At 45.8% G+C, this 25,106-nt stretch overlaps 1 protein-coding gene across 1 annotated transcript in view; it reads left to right on the top strand.

Annotated features, from left to right (window-relative positions):
• Positions 1 to 18,810, top strand: part of SLC29A4 (solute carrier family 29 member 4) — a 56,415-nt gene extending 37,605 nt beyond the window's left edge. The window contains exons 6-11 of the mRNA XM_007498435.3: positions 1,818 to 1,892; positions 5,437 to 5,702; positions 11,441 to 11,576; positions 12,467 to 12,654; positions 15,458 to 15,698; positions 16,329 to 18,810. Of these exons, the coding sequence (XP_007498497.1) occupies positions 1,818 to 1,892; positions 5,437 to 5,702; positions 11,441 to 11,576; positions 12,467 to 12,654; positions 15,458 to 15,698; positions 16,329 to 16,471 (1,049 nt within the window). The 3' untranslated portion in view covers positions 16,472 to 18,810. The remainder of the gene's footprint in view (positions 1 to 1,817; positions 1,893 to 5,436; positions 5,703 to 11,440; positions 11,577 to 12,466; positions 12,655 to 15,457; positions 15,699 to 16,328) is intronic.
• Positions 18,811 to 25,106: the final 6,296 nt, after the last annotated feature.

The following is a 25,106-nucleotide window of genomic DNA, read 5'->3' as shown; positions in this document are numbered from 1 at the left end:
TTCCCAGGTACCATTAGGAAAATCTTCTACACTCCCCCGTCCCCTACCCCAGCATACCCACCTTGTACCCTCTCCCCACACCCAGATCACCTTGTAGCTACAGCAAGAACCTTTAGAGGGACCAGTTCTTTGCTCCCAGACATACTAAGCCAGAAAGAAAGGTTTAAACAATAATAATAAATAAAAAGAATTATGTAGGGATAAAGTACTTAGTATGTGGGAGTTCCACTTTCCCCTTTTTATTTAGGGGTGGATGGTGAATCCTTAGTGTGAGCTAGCTGGCATGCATAGATGGATTATAATCATTCTAAGCTTTCTCCCCAAACCCACCTCCAAAGTTCCCCTCTTTCTATCAGAAGCCCCCCGACCCTTCCTGTCAAACCCAAATCACCACCTTGGAGTCATCTTCGACTTCTTATTCAGTTTCATCTTATCCATGTCTAGTTAGTGTTTCTCCCTTCACAACATTTCTGAATATGACCCACTCTCTTTACTCACACAGCACCGCTCTCACTCAGAGCCTCATCACCTCTCGCCAGGATTCTTGCAACGACCTTCTGCTTAGTCCCCCTGCCTTATTTCTCTCCCTTCGCTATTCCATCCTCCATGTAGCTGCCCAAGAGATATTCCCCAAATGTAGGGGTATATAAATTAGGGGATATAGGGACTATATCCCTCCCCTAATCAATAAACTCCAATGATCATATCATCTTTATTTCATTCTTTCTTTAATTTCTATTTTGTGTAAATTGTATAATGTACATAATTAAAAAAAAACTTGCTGGTGTAGTTTGCCATTTCCTTCTCCAGTTCTTTTTATAGATGAGGAAACTGAGGCAAACAGGGCTAAGTGACTTGCCCCGGGTCACACAGCTAGTAAGAGTCTGTGACTGGTTAAGAACTCAGTTGAGTCCTGCATTTTATCCACTGCACCACCTAACTGCCCTACATAACTCTTTTTGTTATTATTTTTAACCTTTATTTTTTGTCTTAGTATCAAAGACTGAAGAGTGGCAAGGGATAGGCAATCTGGATTAAATGGCTTACTTAGGGTCACACAGCTATGGAAGTGTCTGCAGTCAAATTTGAACCCGACTCCAGTCCTGGCACTCCTATCAATTCACTGTGCCACCTAGCTGCCCTACAGAATACTTTTTTTTTTACCCTTACCTTCCATCTTAGAATCAATACTGTGTATTAGTTCCAAGGTAGAAGAGTGGTAAGGGCTAGGCAATGGGGGATTTGCCCAGCGTTACACAGCTAGGAAGTGATTGAGGTCAGATTTGAACCCAGGACCTCCCATCTCTAGTCTTGGCTCTCCATCCATTGAGCCACCCAGATGCCCTCTCTACATAGTTCTCAATAGGGAAATAAAGTTATATATGTAACCCCAGACTCAAGCTTAGGTATTTGCATAGAACACTTCTCATTGGTGGAAAGAATGATCTGAAGAAGACAGTACTAGAGAGCAAGCATTCTCTCTACCAATGAGAAAAGTCCTATGCAAATACCTAGGCTTAGGCCTCGGGTTACACAAGCAGCTGTATATTGAGTCACACATGCAAATGCTTTGGTTGTAGCCCTCGATTACATATAACTAATCGACGTCACTGACACATCCAGGAGGTGGTACTCAGACATGTTTTAGGGATGGGGTACGTGACCAAACGGGTCTAGAGGTCTAATCAGAGCGCTTCGGGCTTTCAGGGACCCCCCAGGGGCTCTTTCCCTGGCTGCCTCCCACTGCCCCATCATGGGGGGAAGTAATAACGGATCTTCTTTTCCTCTCTCCTCTCCCTTCTCCCTCTCTCTTCAAGTGCAGCAATCCAGTTTCTACGGCTACACAGGCATGCTGCCCAAGAGATACACCCAGGGGGTGATGACTGGGGAGAGTGAGTATATGTGTCCGGCTGTCAGACTCTGGGGAGGCGGCTCCCCTGGCATTGCTCACCCTGCAGGAGGTGGGGTAGGAGCCGGGAGGAGGGCAGAGGTGATCTGAAGTGACTTCCTCCTGCTGGGGTCACCCAGAAGCCTCTGCTTATTACCAGTGGGGAAGCCCTGGGGTGGGGTGGGAGAGAGGCAACGGGCTACAGAACCAGGGGGAGGCTATCTTCATAAGGATTCCCATGAGGCCAGGCTCCCAGACAGGGTACAAGGTTTCTGACCCCTCCTGCCCTCCTTCCTGCTGAAGACTGGCAAAATAACCCAGCAATTAGGCAGTGAGGAGGAGCTGGAAGTACCCAGTTTTGGTCCCATCCCCATGTTCTATAGCAGAGCTATGACACTTCCAAGTGTAGTCAGAATAAGACTAAAATGTAACTGGGGGGTAGGGGAGCAGCTAGCAAGTTCTGTGGATTGAGAGCCTGACCCAGAGGCAAGGGGCTCTGGGTTCAAATCTGGCCTCAGATAGGAATCACTGGGCAAGTCACTTAACTCCCATTGCCTACCCTTTACTGATTTTCTGCCTTAGAAGCAATGTTGATTCTAAGACTGAAGGTAAGGATTTTTGTTTGTTTGTTTGTTTGTTTTTTGTTTTATGTAATGGGAGGGGAGCAGCTAGGTTTGAATGTAGCCTGAGACACTTCCTAGCTGTGTGACCCTGGGCAAGTCACTTAACTTACTTAAGCCCTGACCACTGTAAGAGCAGGATGCAAGGATGAGGACAGAATGTTGAAGAAGACTTGATTGATGGGCAAAGACTGTTGGAAGCAGAGGAGCGTCCTCATCCTTGCATCTTGCTCTTACACACTCTTCTGCCTTAGAGTCAATACAAAGTATTGATTCTAATACAGAAGGTGAAGGGGTTTTAGAAAAGATTATCAGGAAGTATTTTCACAAATAAAAATACAATAAAACAGGCAAAACATTTTAAAATTAAGTCAATATTGGGGATCCTTAGGGTTTAGTGGTCCCTGTTTCTATTTGAGTTTGAAACCACTATTCTAGAGGATCCCAGCCCCGCCTCCCTCTTCCTTCTCTGTCTCCCTCTCCCCCATAAAACTAGCATCTCCTGAAATGTCTGAGACCTCAGCTCCAGTCGGAGGGAATGACAGGGTTGTATGGGCTCAGATTGGTGTGCATGTATGAATTTGGGAAGCAGGGAGGCACAGTTTAATCATTTGAGGAGGATCAGTCTGTTTTTGGTGGGGGAACAGTGTGGGCTGGGACTGTGTGTGCATGTAGTGCATGTCAAATTGGTAGGAGAGAGTAGTATGTGTGTATATTTGTGAGTGGCTGTGAGCGTAAGCAGCGTGCCAATTTGTGGGTAAATAGTGTTTCTATTAACACTGCTAGGTTTGTGGGTTTTTATTTTATTTTTTAAAAAGTTTAATGCTAGGAGTTTGTTTTGTTTTTGTTTAACTCTTATCTTCTGCCTTAGAATCAATACTAAGTATCGGTTTGAAGGCAGAGGGATGGAAAAGGCTGGTCAATGAGGGTTAAGTGACTTGTTTTTATGTTACAAATATTTCCAGATTACCCTTATTTATGATCTGTGCTCTTTTAACAGAGTAAAACAATTAATGAGGAAAATTAACATGATAGCCAGTTTATCTTCTGAACTGTACTCCAAACCTGTAGTCACACCACCTTTCTATTTTAAGGCTTTGTTTAAAAATTAAAAATCTAGAATAACATTCTAAATTGACTAAATAAACTGATTCAAATAGAAAAAAATTAAAAATTAAATTAAAAATCTATTTTCCCTCCCTCCCATCCCCCAACACAATAGGGACAGGAGAGAAAAAGATATTCCTTGCAATAAATATATGTAGTCAGGGCAAGGCAGTAGCCTGCTGTTGGCTCTGCCTGCCTCAGGTCTCTCTCTACTCCAATCAATCTTCTATTCAGTCATCAGAGTGATTTTTCTGAATCACAGATCTAACCATGTCACCTCCCTTCTCCAGTGGCTCCCTTGTAACTCTAGGATCAAATACAAAATCCTCAATCATTCAGAGACCTTCAAAGCCTCTCCCTTCTCTCCAGTCTTCTTATACCTCACTCCCCAATATATACTATTTTATGTATTGACAATGGCCTCCTTTGCTGTGCTGTGAACAAGGCACTCCAGCTCTCAGCTCTGGGCATTTCTCTGGCTGAACCCCATGCCTGGAATGCTCTCTCTCCTTTTCTCTATTTACACCCTTGACTTTCTTTGACTCCTTCCTTCCCTCCTTCCCCCACCCCCTTCCCTTTCCTTCCCTTCCCTCCTTCCTTCCTTCCTTCTTCCTTCCTTCCTTCCTTCCTTCCTTCCTTCCTTCCTTCCTTCCTTCCTTCCTTCCTTCCTTCCTTCCTTCCTTCCTTCCTTCCTTCCTTCCTTCCCTTCCCTTCCCTTGCCATCCCTTCCCTTGCCATCTCTTCCCTTCCCTTCCCTTGCCATCCCTTCCCTTGCCATCCCTTCCCTTGCCATCTCTTCCCTTCCCTTGCCATCTCTTCCCTTCCCTTCCCTTCCCTTCCCTTCCCTTCCCTTCCCTTCCCTTCCCTTCCCTTCCCTTCCCTTCCCTTCCCTTCCCTTCCCTTCCCTTCCCTTCCCTTCCCTTCCCTTCCCTTCCCTTCCCTTCCCTTCCCTTCCCTCCCCTCCCCTCCCCTCCCCTCCCCTCCCCTCCCCTCCCCTCCCCTCCCCTCCCCTCCCCTCCCCTCCCCTCCCCTTCCCCTTCCCCTCCCCTTCCCCTTCCCCTTCCCCTCCCCTCCCCTCCCCTCCCCTCCCCTCCCACAACCCTAAGACAGAAGAGCAAGGGCTAGGCAATTGGGGTCAAGTCATTTGCCCAGGGTCACACAGAGAAGAAGTGGCTGAGAGCATATGCAAACCCAAGTGTTCCTAACTCCAGGCCTGGCACTCTATCCACTGTGCCCCCGAGCTGCCCTCCAACCCCTCTTCAATCCAGTGCCTTCTCTCTTCTGATGATTTCCCGTTTACCTGTCCTTAGCTCGTTTGTACACATATGTTTGCTTGTTGTCTCCTCCATTAGATCGTGAGCTCCTTGAGGGCAACAAATTTTGCATGTCTCCTTTGGATTCCCCATTCCTTGGCACAGTGTCAGGCGCATAATCTGGGCTTAATAAATGTTTATTGCCTGTCTAACAGATTCCCTCATTGGAGCTGCTGCTTTATGGACAGGGTTAGTGCAGTTTGCAGCAATCAGCTGAAGCATCTTTTGTTTCTCTGTGTATGTGTGCGGGAGCCACGTGCACATGGTGTGTGTGTATTTGTGCCAAAGTTTGGGCAGGGAAGTGTGTCCATACCATTGTGGTTCTGGGTTTCTCTGAGTGTGAGTTTGGGGGGTCAAGGTGTGTTCGTGTGCTCGTGTGGAGCGATGTCCGTTGTGAGGGGGAGAGCAGGTGTCAATAGGTGTAGATAACAAGGGTGCTCATCTACACTGAGCAGCAGGTCGTGTAAACAGCTCCCCCAGCCCTTGTTCTGACTCCTGTCTCTCTCAGGCACTGCGGGGGTCATCATCTCCCTGAGTCGCATCTTCACCAAGCTGCTGCTGTCTGACGAGAAGGAGAACACCATCATTTTCTTCTTCATCTCCATCGGCATGGAGCTCATGTGTCTGCTTCTGCACGTGCTGGTGAAGCGGACCCGCTTTGTCCGCTATTACACTGCCCGCTCCCAGGAGGGCGTGCCAGAGCTCAAGGGCAGCGCCGGGCCTGGCACCGGCTACCGAGTACACCATGATGTCATTGCCGAGGAAGTACGCTTTGTAAGTTTCTAGGAGAAAAGTAGTTGAGGAAGCCAGTGCGCTGTGCTTTCCTGGGCTTGACCTTCCCTCCCGTAGGGAGAGTGTCTCTACTGCTCCCCAGGGTACCCAGCTCCCATAAACTGGTACAATGAGAAATACACAAACAACACCCCCAGTGCACACACTTTCCCAACAAACACTCGTTTCTATCCACTGGTCTCCCCCTTCCTAGATAGCCTCCTCCAAAACACATACAGGTGACTTCCACTCCCCACCCCCCAATCAAATCTACACATTACTTTTATGCACACTGCTTCCGGACAAAGAGCCCTCCATTTCCTGCTCTGTCCTCAGATGATCAAGAGATGTCACTAACATTCTAGGTTTAGCTGTTTTGCTACTTTTGAGTAATTTCCTCTCCCTGCTCTAAAGGACTAAAAAGGATTTAGATCACTTCCAGAATCAATACAAACTCCTTGGTTTGGCATTCAAAGCCTTTATAACCCATCTCCCTGGGTTCGAATCTTCACTCTATGGCTTACCCAGAACCATAACTGGCTTGTCCCAGTGGACTACCATGGTGAATGCAGGGTGATACACCTCACCATTGGGACGGTAGAGTTCCTTCCCATGGTATAGGCATTTCCTTTGGTTTTCTCCTCCACAAAATCCTTCTCGTGGATCCTCGTTTCTCACCACCTCCCTTCTTCTGGTGTGACTGGATTGATAGTCAATTATTTCCATTCCACAACCCGTCCATTCCTGACTCTTTTTTTACTTCGGGTAAAATATTCTTAATTACAGCTCTGTACTTAGTCCCCTGACCTCGAGTAAGTAATGTAACCCCTCTAGACCTCAGTTGCCTCACTGATAACAGGAGAGAATTGAACTAGATCTCTCCACCGTGTCTTCCACTTTGACCCAGAGGTCTCAATTTGCCCATCCATCCCTTCCCTACCTTAAATCACAGGGGTGATCTGAAATAAGGTCTATAATAACAACATATATATGTATTGCTTCAAGCTTTGACATATAACACATGTACACATATGTAATTTCATATGTTAGATCATCACAATATACACATGCACACACATACATGTAAAATCTCATTATATATAAATCATGATGGACATATATAAAACAGCCCATTTATATATTATATTATCAACACACACACATATATTTAAAATTTCATCACAACCTTGTGAGGTAGGTGCTATTTTTATTTTTCCTATGTTACAGAAATAAGACAGAGAGGTTAAATACTTGCATGGTATCACATAGCTGGTACATATCTAAAGCAAGATTCAAATTCAGGTCCTCTCGACTTCAAATACTGTGCTCTGCACATTGTGCCATCTAGAAAGAAAGATATGATCACAGACTTGAAATTAGCTATAAATTGTCATTCATTCAGATGACCTCAAACATTTACTTAACTGTGTGACCCTGGGTGAGTCACTTAATCCTATTTGCCTCAGTTTTCTCATCTGTAAGATAAACTGGAGAAGGAAATGACAAATTATTTTATTCTAGTATCTTTGCCAAGAAAATTCCAAATGGGGTCACAGAGTCGGGCACAATTGAACAACAAAGGTCTATTACATCCCAGGCCCTAGGCTAGATACTAGAAAGAATGAAAGACAGTGATGGAACAGTCCCTGTCCCCAAGGAGGGAAAATCACATGGACATGCCTAAATATATATATACAGAGTAAATGCAAAATAAATACAGTAATTTGGGGGAGAGGGAGAGTATTAGCAGCTGGGGATGGGGATGGGACGAGGAAAGACCACGTGTAGAAGGTGGCACTTGAGCTGAGTTAGGAAGAAAGTAAAAGCTTCTACCAGGTGGAGGAGTGAAGTATTGTGTGTGAGGACCCATTCCTTAAAGTTTCCCTTGAAGGATGCCCTTCACCTCTGAAGACCTCAAGCTCATAGTTTTAGAATGAGAAAGGAACTTGGAAGCCAACCCGTTCATTTTACAGATGAGGAAACTGAGGCATGGGGCTATTCTTTTTATTTTAAAGAACTTGCTCAGTGTTATAAAGTCAAGTCAAAAAGTATTTGTTATGTTCCTTCTATGTGCCAGGCTCTATGCTAACCACTGAGGATACAAATTAAAAGATAGGTCCTACTCTAAGGAGTCATGGGGGAAACAATGCATCTGACTATGCACAAATAAAACAAATATAGAATGAATTAGGGGTAGTCACTGAAGGAAAATAGGAAGATGAAGAGGGACTAGGAAAAGCTCCTTATGGAAGGTGAGAATTTACATGGAACTTAAAGGAAGTTGAGGCAGCCAGCAAATGGAGATTAAGAGAGAAGGCAGAGGGCAGCTGGGTGTTCAGTGGATGGAGAGCCAGGCCTAGAGATGGGAGATCTTGGCCTTAGACATTTCTGGACAAGTCACTTAACCCCCTTTGCCTAGCCCTTATCATCCTTCTGCCTTGGAACCAATACACAGTATTGATTCCAAGAAGGAAGGTGAGGGTTTATTAAAAAGAAGAAGAAGAAAGGCATTCCAGGCTATGTTGGGAGATGCCTGACATGTTTGAGGAAGAGTGTGGAGGTTGATGTCACTGGAACACACAGAGGAGGAAGAACAGAGTAAGATGTAAAGAGATTGGAAATTTTGGCAATCCTGGGAAAATGCTATAAATTAATCAACTAAATAAAATTAAAAAGAGAGAGAAAGAGATTGGAAAGCCAGGAAGGGTTACAGTTACTAAGGGCTTCAAATGCAGAGCAGAGCTTTTCTATTTGATCCTGGAGGCAATGAGAAGCCACTGGCTCCTCTTTTAATGAAAGGAGAGTGACGGGGGCAAAACAGGTAGGAAGGGGCAGGCTACCAAGAGTTTTAAAAGCAGAAACCCCAGAAGTGGCTAAGCATCAGAAGCAGGATTTGAACTCAGGCACTCTGATCCCCAAACCTATGGTTGGTTGGCTGGATGGTTGGTTTTTCCCCTATGCAAGTCCCCAAATGAGACCCAGCCTAGGTCAGATGCTAGTTCCATCTCTGAAGCCCGGAAATCCCTGGAAGTGTCTCTCTCTCCAGACCCGAGTCCCCCAGGGAGCTGAGCCCGAGCTAGCCTCCAGCAGCCCCAACACCAGGGCTCCACCGAGAGATGACAGAATGGGCCAATCTGCCCCAACCTCCTGCCTGCCCATCTGGCCTGAGCAGCTCGTTTCTGGGCCGGCAGTGCGTGTGAACGGGTGGGAGCTCTCTAACTTGAGGAGGATGTATGAGGGCTTCCCTCCCCACGGGCACCCAGGGAACATTTGCTGGGCTAAGCAGAATGCTCATTTGGAAGCCACCACTTGGGTCTGGTCCCACCACAGCTGTATCCCAATTAGCACTAGCGGAGGAGCTGTCCAGCTGTTCCTGCTGAAAGTGGGATGACATCTAGTGGTGGCCACAGGCGCTACACCGCCTGGCAGCTCCCAGAGACTCTGCTGCCGACATCCTTGGATGTGAGAGACTTTAGGGGCCGTCTCCTTATTCTCCAGATGAGTTCGCTGAGCTTCCTTGGGGAGGGGAGTCACTTGCCAGGGTCTGCCCTGAGCTTCCTGACTTCAGGTCCCCTTTTCCATCCAGAATACCATGACAATGAACCGAGATCAGGGCAGCTAGATAGCCCAGGACCTAGAACACCTGCAGTGGGAAGGACTTGGGTTCTGATCTGGTTCTGACACTTCCTAGCTGGATGACCCTGGGCAAGTCACTTAACTCCTATTGCCTAGCCCTTGCCACTCTTCTGTCTTAGAACTAATACGAGTATCAAAGGTATAGGCTTAAAAAGAAAAGAGCAATTTTTTAAGGTTTGCAGAACATTTTACATAATGTCATTTGAGAGGGTTGGACTAGATGGCCTCAAAGATGCCTTCTTCCTCTAAATCTACAATCCTATGATGTCGGTCCATTAATAAGCAGTTATTAAGCACTCAAGCATAAGGTTTGGAGATACAAAGAACAAAAACAGAAAGGTACACGATTGCTAGGTGAAATTTGAGGGGAACGTTATCATGTGGGGGGAAATTCATCTAAGAAAGCTTAGGAGAAGAGATAAATTTTAAAAAGATGGTAGGGGAACAGCTAGATGGCTCTGTGGATTGAGAGTCAGGTCTGGAACCCAGAGGTCCTGGGTTCAAATGTGACCTCAGACACTTCCTAGCTGACTGACCATGGGCAAGTCACTTAACCTTGATTGCTTAGCCCTTACCTTACCACTCATATGCCTTGAAACTGATGCTTAGTATCAGTTCTAAGAAATAAGGATAGGTTTTTAAAAAAAGAATAATATTGACATAAAGGAAAATTGATAAAACCTTTTAAAAGAAAAAAAATGTGGGGGAACAAAAGAAATTTGTACCAGGTTGCAAAGAGCTTTGCATGTCTAGGGAGAGGGGTATGAACTCCACTAATTTAACTTTTTCCAATTTTTATTAGGTGCCACTATGTTATTTATTATTTATTATTATTTTATTATCATTATTTGTTAAATATTTCCAAATATTTATTAAGTGCCACTACATTCCAGGCACTATGCTAAGCACTGAAGATACAAAAAGAGACAAAAAAACAGTCCTTGCCCTCAAGAAACTTATGTTCCAATGGGGGAGATAATATACCAATAAATCTATATGAAGCAGGATATATACAGGATAAATGGGAAATAATTAACAGAGGAAGGACCTGAATTAAAGAGGGGTCAGGAAGGCTTCCTGTAAAAGGTGAGTTGGGACTTAAAGGAAGCTAGGAAAGCCATTGGCAGAGATGAGGAGGAAGCATTCCAGAAGTAGGAGACAGATAAGCTAACTTTACTAAGTGGGGATGATCTGGTGATTTTTGTGTAGAGAAATAATTTGATCAGATCCCAGTAAACTCTGTCTAGTGGCTGGATCCACTGGGGACTTTCTCAACCTACTCTGAGATGACTGTCCTATCACCCCTGCTCTTTTTCTTCCAATTATAAGGAGGACTTCCAGGAAATGGGTGGCCATCTCTGGACCTCTGTGTTCTCTGCTGCAAAATGGGGTGGGGGGGGAAGAGATAACAACTCTTAACAGAAAAGCAATGGACTCAAGATGCAGAATGAGACATATATTTTTAGACATGGCCAATTGGGGGATGTTTTGCTCAACTGTGCATTTGTTACAAGGACTTTTGTTTTTCCTTTTTATGCAATGCAAGGAGTAGAAAGGTTAATAAGAATTAGGATAAGGTAGCAAATAATAAATAAATAAACAAACAAATGAAAGAATGAATAAATAAATAAGAGGAAAAAAGAAGATGAAAGAAAAGATCATTGAAGTGTCTTTTTTAAAAATTTTAATGGTAAAAAAAAAACCCAAGGCCAGACACACAGAACTTCTTTGAAAGCTATAGATCAGCTAAAATAGAAAGGCAGAATTGCTACTAAGGCAGAAGGTAAAGGGTTAACATTTTTAAATTAAAAATTAAAAAAAAACAAGATGTACCTAATATGTATATGACATTTCATATGATAGTCTCCTTTTTTACTGTTCTTCCATATATATGCAAATGCCCCCATTGTTAAGTGTAGAGTAAAAAATTTAAAAAAAATTTAAATGTGGGGGTTTGACTAGATGATTTCAAATGTCTCTTCCAGATTTGATGTTCCAGAATTCAAGGATCTCTTTGAGTGCATGTATGATGCTGGTGGCCACTTCCCCCAGGATCAATTGTACTTACCCTGACTCCCTCTCCCCTGTCTTCTTCCCTGTTTCAGGAGGATCGGCATCATGGTCCAGGGGGGTCCCCTCAGGGCAGTGTGGTCCATGAGGCTGAGTTGGCTGGTGGTGGGACCTATATGAGGTTTGATGTCCCTAGACCCAAATTCAAGAGGAGCTGGCCAAACTTTCGAGGTAAAAGCATCCCATTTAGGTTGGAGGATAAGGAATAAGGGGGAGAGTGGGAGAAGACAAAAGGTCCTATGTCCCTTCCTATTATCGTCAGTGTTAAAGAACAGGTCATGGTGAGGTTTAAGGGGATTTCAGGGTCCCTTTCACTGCTTCTCATGAGGCCATCCTGAGAGAGGCCCTTCCTTTATGCTTTATTTCCCCCACCAGATTAGTGAGGGTGGTCATTCTTGTCCTGGGCTTAGCAGCATCTGCCTCTCTTTTCTCACACATATTTCATGTGTAGGGAATCTGGAGGTGATGAAAGAGACTACATGTCCATGTAAGAGTTGTCCTGAGATGATGCCATTGTCTCCTTGAATGATGCCATCCCATTCTTAAGTTGGCTTAACTCTTGCCAACACAAGCACTACTCCTGAGTCACCAAAGCCCCTTTCAAAGGCTGTATTTCTCCAAAAAGGATTTTGAACCAGAGGCACTGTGAACTTAATTTCACCACTAACTAGCTGTATAGCCCTGGGCAACTGACTTTACTTTTCTGGACCTCAGTTTGACTACTTATAAAATAAGAGAGTTGGAGCCAATAATCTCTCAGGTCCCTTCTAGGTCTAAAAGTCTTTTTCTTTGGAGCAGCCAAGTACTGAGTGGGTCCCACAAAAACCCAGAGGGCAACCACAGCTTGAACCACTTCCATGGATGTAGTGAGTTGATGGAAAGACCACTGGGTTGAAGGATTGATTCCTTCTATACTAGGTTCAAGTTCTAATTTTACCAAGTGACCTTGTATGAATTTTTCTTGCTTTAAAAAATGAGGTCTCTTCTGGCTAAAATACTCTGTGAGTTCTATGAGAGGGGACATACTGATGCTAAAAGCTTTGGATGTTTCTTCCCACCAGCCATGATGCTGCAGCGATACGTTGTGTCCCGAGTGATCTGGGCCTACATGCTCTCCATAGCAATGTCCTACTTCATCACACTGTGCCTCTTTCCTGGGCTGGAGTCAGAGATCCGCAACTGCACTCTTGGCGAGTGGCTCCCGATCCTCGTCATGGCCATATTCAACCTCTCTGACTTTGTGGGCAAGGTAGGTTCCAAGGAAAGACATTAAATGGATACTGAGCCTAGTGAAAGGTTTCCTTAAGAGAAAACTCAATATACCTACCTCCCTGCCCCAGGAGAGAGTCTCTGAGTGGTCTTATACATTGATGAAGTAGGGGGCCATCTACATGTTCTGATTTGACAGGTGTTGGGAGTACCATTCCATGTGTAAATATCTCCCAATCTCTTCCCCCTCAGTCTCCCAAGGCCTAAAATTCTACCTTTCCAACTGGCTTTTCAGTTTTCAGGAGTTCTATATTAAAGCATAAATACTTTTGGGAGAGATAATGCTATTATTAGTCATCTTATCGGCATGCCAATTGGGCATAGAATAGGATCCCATAAAGTGCCCTTTCTCCCCTCCCTCTCTACCCTTGTAGTATCCCATTTTTCAGACCTCTTCCCTAATAATACTTCACCTGTCCCCTATTCCCATCTCTTCAGGACTTTGTTTTCTCTCAAGTGAAACAGGTTGCAATGAGTTAATCAGATAAACTATCAATATTATCCTTCTCAGATAAGATAAAACCTTAACCCAGTTAGACTAGACTATAAGCATCATGAGGGCAGGGCCATATAAAGAATGTGTTTACATAAGCCTCTTGGGAATGATACAGTAGGACTTCATTTTACTCAAACTCAACACACATGAATTCAGATGTATGTGACTGACAATAAAAAAGGCAGAAAAATACTTAAAATTAAAAAATGAATTATGCATTAAATCCATGTCATTTTCCGAAGCATCACAAAGTCTCGAAGTAGTTCACCAATCACACTTATTCTCTCTCTGAGAAGTGTATTAGTGTGAGTCATTGCATTGGTTTGCCTCAGACATTAGCTCCCACCTCAGTGTCTCAGACATTAGCTCTCACCTCAGTGTCTCAGACATTAGCTCCCACCTCAGTGTCTCAGACATTAGTTCCCACCTCAGTGTCTCAGAAATTTGCTCTCACATCAATTCCTCAGATATTAGCTCCCACATTAGTCTTTGTCCCCAGTTCTCATTTTTAACAAGTCCTGTCCTGTCCTGTCCAGGCCAGAATAGTGCTTCTCTATGTTTAATGCTGTTTAGTTACTAATAATGGCTCCAAAGTGCAGTAGTGATTCAGGGAGTTCTGATAAGTCTAGTGCATTGGTCATCTAAAATGAAGTCCTACTATATATATAAATAATGGGTGGGAGAGGGATTGAAGGGAGGGAGCAAAGTTAGAAATGAAAACTAAATAAAAATTAAGATAACAAAAAAGGAATGTCATTTCCTGAGACAAGTAAGTGGAAGAGACATTGGTAGGAAGGATAGTTGGCAACCCTCACATGATACTATGTAGGCAGCAGGTGCCAAGATGGTTCAGAGGAAAAGACTGGCCTTGAACTGAGTAGAGCTGAGTTAAAATACTGATTCTCCTGAAGGCTCTTGGGTGGACCACTTGCTGCTCTAACCTTTCCATTTTCTCAGCTGAAAACGTTACAGGGCTTGCTTGCCTCCCAGGGTTCTGTAAGAATCATGAGTGAAGAGAAAGGGTTTTGTTCATAAGAGATTACTGTTCTTGGGGTCTTTTCTATGATTGATATGATTCTTGAACTTGGTTCCCCAGGAATAAATGAAAGAATCTTATCCTATTTGCCTTTAGGACTCTAGTCCCCATAAACCAGGAGGGAAGGAGGGTATTCAAGTCAGAGAGGAAGAGACTCCAATTTTCTATAGGAGAGTAACACTGCAATTTCAGCACCTTCCTAGAACCCACGTCCTTTCACTTCACATTCTAGAGCTCAGATCCCCAGCACAGAAACGTCGGACACTCCAAAGCAACCCCATCTTGGAGGGTTGAAAAAACAAACCCCAAACTTATAGGCTTAGAGAGTTGCCCAGAGAACTGAGAAGTCAAGTGACTTGCCCAGGACTACATTGCTACTGTGGGTTAGAGTTGGGATTTGAAAACCCAGGTCTTCTTGGCTTCAAGGTTAAGGCTAGTCCCTATACCATACTTCTCTTAGGAGAGAGGGACTTCTAATATTTTTCTGCTTAATTATTATAATTTCCCTCCTTGAAATGCCCCATGGCTCCTCTAAACCTATTCATATTTTGAATACTCCCCCAAGTTTTCCTGGCTTCGAGACTGGCTCTCTAAACCACTGTGCAACGATGGCAACGCTGATCTTCTTCAGTGTTCTATATCATAGTTATGTTTTTGTCTTATCTCCCTACTAGACCACAGGCAGCATGAGGGATCTTGTTTTATCTGAACACTGTCTCTCCCCCAAGTGCCTAGTAGAGTGCCTTGCACATGGTTACTAAATGATTGTTTAGATTTTAAAAACCTTTACCCTCTGGAGAGAACATGAATCATGTCACCATGGAAAAATATTTAAAACTAAACAAACAAATAAATAAATAAAACTTTACCCTCTGTCAGTATCAATTCTAAAACAGAAGAGTGGCAAGAGCTGGGCAATTAGGGCTAAGTGACTTGCCTAAATTCTACTAAATGTTTTATTTTGTTTTTTGAAACCCTTACCTTCTGACTCAGAATTGATACTAGGCATCAGTTTCAAGGCAGAAGAGTGGTCAAGGCTAGGCAATGAAAATTAAATGACTTGTCCAGGGTCACACAGCAAGGAAGTGTCTGAACTCAGATTTTGAACCCAGGTTCTCCCATCTCCAGACCTAGCTCTCTATCCACTGAATCCCTAAGAGCCCCTCTCTGAAATGTCAGTTGCCTTGAATGGTTATGCCTGCAGGGTGCCAGGCAGAAGGGGGCTCCCATGCCTTCTGCTTTCTCTCACAGATCCTGGCGGCCCTACCCTATGACTGGCGAGGGACCCACCTCCTCATCTACTCCTGCCTACGGGTGGTCTTCATCCCCCTCTTCATCTTGTGTGTGTATCCCAGTGGGAAGCCCACCTTCAGCCACCCCGCTTGGCCATGCATCTTCTCCCTCCTCATGGGCATCAGCAATGGCTACTTCGGCAGTGTGCCCATGATCCTGGCTGCAGGCAAAGTGAGCCCAGAGCAGAGAGAGCTGGCAGGTATGGGGAACAGGACAGAAAACTTCTACGAGCTCTGCTCTAGAAGACCCCCACACTACCACTGGGTTAAAGACTCCTGATCACCGGTCCCAAATACTTCCACACTCCCTCTGCACCCCCTCCCCAGGCCCTTCTGGAGGTCTAACCCCTCATTTTACAGCTCTAAGAGAGAAGGGCAAGGACTGGGCAATGAGAGTTAAGTGACTTGCCCAGGGTCACACAGCTAGGAAGCAGCTAAGGATGGATTTTAATTCATGTCTTCTGGACTCTAAACCTCGCCCTATACCATGAACTTTCTTTTTTCTTTTGAAAACTGTAAGTTTCTGTCTTAGCATCAGTTCTAAGACAGATGAGTGGGAAGGACTAGGCAAGCTAGGAAGTGTCCTAGGTCAGATTTGAACCCAGGTCCTCCTGGCCTGGCTCTCTCTTCCCTGAGCCACCATGAATGTCCTAGGGGCTGAGCACCCCTTTCCCCATCACCGATGCTTAGAAGTTGGGGGATGGACGGGGCGGGGCACAGCTTCTGACATTCCTCCGCAGTTGGGCAGGGGCAGGCTGGCCCCGCACCCGGGGCTGGGGGTCATCCCAGCTGGACCCCGGCTGGCTAAGTGGCGCTCTCCTCTTTTCCAGGGAACACCATGACGGTTTCCTACATGACAGGACTGACTCTGGGCTCGGCCGTTGCCTACTTTGCCTACAGCCTCACCAGCACCTCTCATAGCACGTGCTTCTACACGGAGACCTTCAATAGCTCCTTCACTGCGGGTTACTGAGCGGCCCAGCCCTGTGTGTGCTCGTGGCTGTGGGCAGGTGTGTAGGGAGTGGAGCATCCGGGCGGTGGCGTCTCTCTTTTTCCCTGTGTCTAAGTTCAACCCCCCATTTTCTCGACACCACACCCTGCAATCCCCTAGTCGAAGACAGATCCATCTCCCTTCACCCCTGCTCCCCACCTTCGCCTCCTCTTCTGGCCCCAATGGGAGTGCTTGGGAAGGAGTCAGAGGAGGCTGACCTGGACGGGAGGAGAGGGGAGGCCCAAGGCTGAGGGGGCTAGGAGGCAGAGCCAGCCCCACCCCCGCCCGGGAGGATATGTGCGTGGGGGTGTATGTGTGTGTGTGTACACGTGTCAGAACCTTTCCCTGAAGATTCCTCTCGTCCTCCCTCCTGCCTCATTGACTGATCCCGACTCTGGACTACAACCCAGGCGGGGGGCAGAGATGCTGGGGCCGCTGCCCAGGGAGCAGGTCAGAGGTGGAGTCCAGCAGTCTCTAGGCAACCCAAAGCCTTATATTCAAGCCATGCACCCATGTTTGGAGTCCCACACCAGGCCCAGCCTGGAGCCCACAGCCTCAGGAGTCCTTGGGACAGGGAGTGCTGGAGGAGATCCCCCGGGGGTGGAAAGGGTAGTGATCCCTCTAAGCAGCCAGATCCTCCCTGACTGTAAATGGGGTGGCCCGTAGGTCCCCCCAAGGACTTCTGGGAGAACCTTTCTCAGGCTGGGTCTGGTGACTCCTGTCCTGCTCCCACCAAAGGCGCCCCTGACTCTATTCTTACCCCCTCCATATTACTCTTCCTTAGACCAAAAGGATTCAGCTGAGGGAGACCTGGACTCATTAGTTTAGTCCAGGGCTGCCTTCTTCCTGGCAAGGTTCTGGGGGGGGGGGGGTAGAAGGAACCCTGATCATCTTTGTCTACCTGTCTACTCCCCTGCCTACCTGTTCTGGAACCCTGTGCCTCCTGCTGTCTTGTGAGGGGGCTGTCCACAGATGAGAGAGCTCCGGAACAGATGCCTGGAGAGGCTGCTGCCCAAGAACGAGGGAGGGAAAGCATGGCAGATGGGAGACCCAACCCTGGCTCTCTAGTGCTGTTCTTAGGAGATGCAGTGTGGTGGGGCGGGAAAGGAGTCACTGTATACCCTTTTCTGACCACTATGGACAGCAAGGGGTCTTGTGGCCCCTAAGGCTGTCTGTGAGAGAAGTCAGCTCTCCTCATAGTCCAGCCAGCCCCTTCTCTTCTGACCATGAATGCTATAGTGTGGCCTGGGCTTGGGCTCCCACCCTACCACCACTGTTCCCCTTCGGGGCTGGGATAGATACTTTTCATCTCCCAAGAAGCAGGGTTGGGGGTGGGGAATCTCCTTCCATTGAACATGAGGTGGAGTGATGTCTGTGAGATGATTGTGGTCTGGTGGCAAGAGCTAGAAGGGGCCCAAATGAGGAAACTGAGGCCAAGCAGAGTTAAATGACTGGTGAGCAGCAAAGCTCGGGATTCAAAACCCAGTCATCCAACTCCAAATCAAGTCTTGTTTCTTCGTGTTCGAGGAGTCAGGAGACAAGGTCCTGGTCCCAGCTATCTCTGAAATGATGCATGAGCTAGGTCAAGTTATTTCCCCTCTCCACCACTCAGAACATTTGGAGCAGATGAATTCTTGGGCACCCTGTAGCCTCTGACATCTTAGGATTCTGCTGAGAGAAGGCTGAGGAGGAGAGTAAGAAGGGAACGTTCTTAAGGGAAGGAGAAAGAAATTCCAGCAGCCAGTACATGATGGAAGATGTGAGGGAAGCATTTGGGTCTGCTGTGAAGGGGTGCAAGGGGGCTGTCAAAGGAGATCAGCCTAGTTTGGAGGCATGCCTACAGATGAGCTGTGCCTACAACTGCAGGAGAGGCAGTCTTCATTTCTCCCACTCCTAATTCGCAGCCTCAACTTCTCTTCCACCTCTGCAAACGCTGGCCAAAAATTTGGCCAGGAGGTTCGGAGTAGGAGAGGGCAATAAGATATTTTCCCCAGACCATGATGGATTGCCCTCAAGGACATTGGTGATGAGATCTTTGGCGAGTCTTCTCTGTGGAGAAAGAATTCCAACTGATCATTGCTGAGCAAGTGGAGAAGAAAGATTCCTGGCTTTTCCCCAACTCCACCCTTCTACTTCTCGGTCCTGTCCCTGAGCCCCAGAGGAAGATGGGAGCTCCCTCTACAGCCTGCCCTCTCCCTGCAGGATGTCCTCCATCCTGTACCACCGAATTTTAGTGTGTGTGTGTGTATATATATATATATATATATCTGTCTGTTCATAAAAATGTACCACTTTGACCATTAAAAGATTATGTGAAAATATATACAAAGCAAGGAAATATTACGGCAGAGGGTGCATTACAACCTTTGAAACACTCTAGACTCTATATATTTTTCAATACTAGTGTAGAGAATTGTATCATCTCAGAAATACAGTCCACATGCCTCCAATCTCCTTCTTTCCCCTCTTGTCCTGGGGAAAGGGACTCTCTGAGCAGATATTTACTTTCCAAAATGCTAGAGGGAAGGAGGGGCAATGAAGGGAGAGAAGAAGGCAAGGAGATCGTAGGAAACCACTGAAGACAATGGAGAAATCAGAGCCAAATTCTACAACCCAGATCTGGTCCGAACTGGGTCTGGCCAATGGATGGATGATACCCCAACCCACCCCAGGCCTCAGTTTCCCTAGCTGTAATGATTTCTAGGATGCCCTATAGCCTCTGACATTTTAGGATTCTGTTGAGATGAGACTGAGGAGGAAGATAAGGTCAGGGAGAGAATTTGAGGTCCAGGGATTCTAAGGTCTTTGGATGGAAGGCAGCTGACTGAGGGAAGCTGGGATCTGACCCACAACAGATCTGACAACAGAATCTTTGAGATGGAGAGTTGCTATGGATCCCAGTTATGGTACCCAACTCTCTCCAGGGATTAAGCAACCTGTTTGAATTGCTTTAGTGCTGGAAAATTCACTACCTACCTATTGAAATGTAGGAACAGCTTTTATTAGGACCAGCAGGGGTAATAGAAGTGATCTGGCCATCACCCCTCTTTTTATAGAGGAGAAAACTGAGGCCCAGAGAGATTTAAATGATTTGTTCCAAGTCACAAACTGTTTTTCCTTTTATAAAGCCACAGTCTCCTTCCTTGGGATGTATACCCACTGGCCCTAGCTCTGCTCTCTGGGACCAGCACAAGAAGTCGTAATTCCATTCACATGAATTACTACATCCCTGCAGATACTTCAATCTCTCACTAGCTAGGTCTGGTACACTTCTTTTTTTTTTTTAAACTAGTCCCTCCCATCTTAGAATCAATACGATGTATCAGTTCCAAGACAGAAGAGCAGTAAGGGTTAGGCAATGGGGGTCAAGTGACTTGCCCAGGGTCACACAGCTAGGAAGTGTCCAAGGCCAGATTGGAACCCAAAACCTCCCATCTCTATCCACTGAGCCACCTGACTGTCCCTGTAATCTTTTAACATAGAGCTCTCTGGGAAAGAAAAAAAAATGACCTAGTCCGACCAGTTCAATGTGCATTATTATGAACATTGTCTCTATTGCATTCTCAAGCTGATACAGTCAACAAGCCCTTTACAGTTTCCAAGGTGAAAATTCTTGTACTGAAAATGCTCTGAGCTGATTCCAGCCATCCTTCCCTAGGAGCGACTGGCTGTGACCACATGTGCTCCAGGTATTTCCTACACACTCCTTTTAGACCTGAAAGGTCCAGAGCTGAGTAGAGCCCCATGGAAAGAAGCAGCACAGGGCTCTGTGCCCAGAATGAGAACGGTGACGCTCCTTGCTCCGAGTCCCAAGGCAAGAGGGTGCCAGCAGGGAGCGCCATAGAAACCAGCCAGAACTACTTCTCCAGGTACTCAAAGTGTGCAGCGAGACTCGTGGCCTTCCCTTTGTTTGGTGATTTCTCACTTTTTTGCTTTTCGAGGGTACCAGGGGAGGTTTGCATCTGGAAATGGATGGCTGCAGAGTCTTTTTTGTCAACAGAATACTTATGATTTACAAAATGCCTTCCTCATAACATCCCTCTTTCACAGATAATAAAACTAGTAAAAAAAAAAAGTCATGAATTGGGGACGCTGGGTGGCTCAGTGGACAAAGAGCCAGGGTCCTGAGTTCAAATGTGACCCCAGATACTTCCTAGCTGTGTGACGCTGGGCAAGTCACTTAATCCCTACCCCTTACTGCTTTGGAACCAATACTTAGTATAGATTCTAAGACTGAAGGTAAGGGTTTTTAAAAATAAAATATAAATTGCCCAAGATCCCATAAACTAGTCAGTGTCAGAGCTTGAGTTTGAATCCAGCTCTCCTGAATCCACTCATCACTGTTCTTTCTATTAGGCCACCCTGTATCTGGACAGTAGGTTTAGTGACAGGAGATGGGCCAGCTCTATTTTTATAGAATCTTGGGCAACTCTGGACTGGGAGGGTCAAATTCTCTTCACATCAGACCTAAATTCTAATGGTCACTGCCACTCACTGAATGTATGACCTTGGGTAAGTAACTTCTCTCTCAAAAACTCAACTTCCTCCTCTGCAAAAAGGAAGGGATGGGATGAAGAATTTCATCTCTCCAGTCCTGTCTCTTCTACTAAACAATAGACTTTCCTTCCCCTCCTCTTGGGGCTGTGTTTGAAAAAAGAAGAGATGGCAACCTGTCAGGTTCTGGGGTTCTCATCTAGATCTAGAAGAGACCCACTGGAAATCCCTTATTTTACAGACTAAGAAATGGCACTGGAGATGTTACATGGCTTGTCCAAGATCACACCGCCGTATACATAGCAGAATTCCAACCACAAGCCCTTTCACTGCAAACCCGCTATCTTTTCCCCGTAAAATCAGACTATGATGATTAGCAAAGGCAAATGACTTTGGGCAAGTCATCTTCCTCTCCTATAGCATTCTCTGTAAAATGAGAGGCTTGGATTCCAGCAGGGAGTTCTCATTTTTTTGATATGGTAGACTTGTTTGGCATTTTGGAGAAGAATGATGTGGTTAAATGTGTAAGATAAAGTTGAGAACTGCAATGACATTCTAGAACTGATTAGATTGAAATGAAATTATATTGAAAAATCTTTAAAACAAATGAGAACCCTTGCTCTGGGAGGGGGCAGCTGGGTGGCTCAGTGGATAGAGAGCCAGGCCCAGAGACAGGAGGTCCTGGGTTCAAATGTGGCCTCAGACACTTCCCAACTGTGTGACCCTGGACAAGTCACTTAACCACCACTGCCTAGCCCTTACTCCTCCTCTGCCTTGGAACCAATACTCAGGATGGATTCTACAATGGAAGGTGAGGGTTTGAAAAAAAATTAAAGATGCTCCGTGGGTTCCAATTTGGCCTCAGACACTTCCTAGCTGGGTGACCCTGGACAAGTCCCTTAACCTGGATTGCCTCCCTTGCCCTTGCTCTTCTTTCTTTCTTAGAGTGGTTACTAAAGCAGAAAGTAAGGATTAAAACAAAAACAACTCAACTATTTCTAGCCTAGAATTATCCGGTTTTATCATCTTCTGATTCTCCCTTTAGGCTGTGCCCATCCCTCATCCCTCCGCCATGAGCTGTGTGATTCCTAGAGTGGGCACTGGGAAGCCCTTGGCCTCCTGGGGGCAGCCGGGCCCCAGGGAGATGCCCTCCTTGACCACAAGATGGCACTGTTGGCTCACCCAGCAGCTCCCACTTAGGGCAAGCATGGGCACCCACATGACCTTTCCTCCCAGGTGGAGCTCCCTGAGAAAGCAGATGAAGAGGCTGGAGAATGCCAGGCAAATAGGAGCGGCCAAAGACGGGCAGGCTCCTTCCTGCTCAGGCAGACTTGGTCTGGGGACCATAATGACTTCCTGCTATCTGTTCTCTTCCTGCAATGGAAATCCTCTTGAATTGCCAGCACGGTGCACTGCTCTGGGGAGGAGGGGGACTGTGATGGGGAACAGGGGACCGGTCACTTCTACAGTCAAAGGAACTTGGGAACTGTGTAGCCACAGAGTGGTACCAGGACAGCCCTCTCTCTCCATGCACCTTCTGACATTCTGAGCCAGGGGAGGAATGACCGGGGCCAAGGGCAACCAGGTAACCCAATGGATAGAGCCCGAGGCATGGAATCTGGGTTCAAATCTGGCCTCAGACACTTCCTAGCCTTGTGACCCTGGACGAGTTACTTCACCTCAGTTGTCTCGCCCTTACCACTCAAGAGTTTTAAAAAAATGACTGATCAATTCTTATCTCTGTACTCTAGAATTTCAGAGCTGAAAGATCTCTCTGAAGTCCCAAGCAATAGCTACGACATACCTGATAAAGGAACATTCAGTCTTTGCTTGAGTGAGATGGAACCCATCACCTCCTGAGACAGCCCATCCCGCTTTTGAATGACTAATATTTAAGTTTTTCCTTCCCTCAGTCATCTGTCTGCCTGGGTAACTTCCACCCATGGCTGGTAGTTCTAGCCTCCAAGATGGAGACCCCACACGATCCTTCTGCCATGTAACAGCCCCTCAGATACCTGAAGATGGCTATCAGGACCCTCCAAAGTTTTCCCTTCTCAGAGAGTCTCAGGATTGTTTTTGAGTCCTCCCGTTTTGAGGTGGTTTTTAAAGATTGGTTTGGAAGGACTGTCAGCGCGGTTTAGGCTTTTGCTCCTACTAAGCCACCATCTTGGTTCCAACACCTGCTTGAGTCTCAGAATTGGAAGGAATTTTGCAAGTCATGGAGTCCAACCCATACCTGAGTAAAAATCTCTTCTGCTGCATTCCCAGCTAGGTAAGGCCAGTGGATTTCTAGAGGATTTTCCATCTCAGGAAGAGAACAGACAGAGCAGGAAGTCATTATGGTCCCAAGACCAACTTGCTTGAGGGCTCCTCCAGGCTAACTATTCCCATTTCCTTCAGATGATCCTGAAATGGCATGGCACCCAGGCTCTTGACCTATACGGATCACTCTCCTCTGGACATCTTCTAGCACCTAAAATCCAATACCCAGAATGGCAGAACCAACCAAGGAATTCTCACTTCCAGCATCTCATTGCTCTTAATGTTGTCTAAGGTTGCATTAGCTTTTGTGGCCGATTTGTACTGTCACTACACTGAAACTTGCCAATATTATCTATTTCTACATCCCCATATTGCCAAGATGACTTTCTTTTTAATACAGGTTATGACCTTATGATCAGTCAGTATGCATTTATTAAACACCTCCTATGTTCCAGGCACTGTTCTAAGTATTTAGGATACCAATAAATAAAGACATCCCCTGCCTTCAAAGAGCTTGCATTCTCACAGGGGACACAACCTGCAAACACATCTACACAAACAAGCTCTATACAGGATAAATAGGAGATAATTAACAGAGAGATGGCACTAGAATTAAGTAGGGTTGGGAAAGGCTTCTTGTAAGAGATGGGATTTTAGCTGGGCCTTAAAGGAAGCCAGGGAAGTCTGTAGGCAAAGTTGAGGAGGGAACGCATTCCAGGCATAGGAAATATAGTCAGAGAAAGCATTTAGAGCATAGAGAGGGGTTGTCTTGTTTGTAGAATAGCAAGAAGGCCATTATCACTAGATCAAAAAGTTCTTGTTAGGAAGTTAGGTCTATGGTGGCCCAAAACTGGAAAACGAGGGGATGCCCATCAATTGGGGAATGGCTGAACAAACTGTGGTATATGTTGGTGATGGAATACTATTGTGCTCAAAGGAATAATAAAGTGGAGAAGTTCCATGGAGACTGGAACAACCTCCAGGAAGTGATGCAGAGCGAGAGGAGCAGAACCAGGAGAACATTGTACACAGAGACTAATACACTGTGGTATAATCGAACGTAATGGACTTCTCCATTAGGGGCGGTGTAATGTCCCTGAACAACTTTCAGGGATCCAGGAGAAAAAAAAACACCATTCATAAGCAAAGGATAAACTATGGGAGTGGAAACACCGAGAAAAAGCAACTGCCTGAATACAGAGGTTGAGGGGACATGACAGAGGATAGACTTTAAATGAACACTCTAATGCAAATACTATCAACAAAGCAATGGGTTCAAATCAAGAAAACATCTAATGCCCAGTGGACTTACGCGTCGGCTATGGGGGGTGGGGGGGAGGAAAAGAAAATGATCTATGTCTTTAACGAATAATGCTTGGAAATGATCAAATAAAATATATTTTAAAAAAAAAAGGAAGTTAGGTCTAAAAAGACTGGAAGGAGAGAAATCGACTCTAAAAGTCAAACAGTGGATCTCATATTTGATCCTGAAGGAAATTACTGGATTTTATCAAGTAAGGGGTGAGCTTTGAGCTTGGATTAGAATAGGGAGACACTCGAGGCAGGTAGACCCCTCAATTATAATCTTACAATTATTCATATTATCCATATCATATTAAATGATCCATTCTAGTCCATCAAGATCTTTTTGGGGGGCCCTGAATGTCATCCAATACATTGGTGGTCCCTTGTCGCTTGGGACTATAAAACGTAATCAGCATAGCCCCTAGACTACCTTGTTGCTACCTTGTTGCTAAAAGCACAGGAGTACAGGAAGCTGTCCACATTTCCCTTGGGAAATTCTTCTAGAGACCTCCTTCCAACCTGACGTCCAACTCTCATGACTATTCTAATTCTAAAT

This window comes from Monodelphis domestica, chromosome 7, assembly GCF_027887165.1.
Source record: "Monodelphis domestica isolate mMonDom1 chromosome 7, mMonDom1.pri, whole genome shotgun sequence".
Lineage (NCBI taxonomy): Eukaryota > Metazoa > Chordata > Mammalia > Didelphimorphia > Didelphidae > Monodelphis > Monodelphis domestica.
This window is presented reverse-complemented; position numbering and strand designations above follow the sequence as displayed.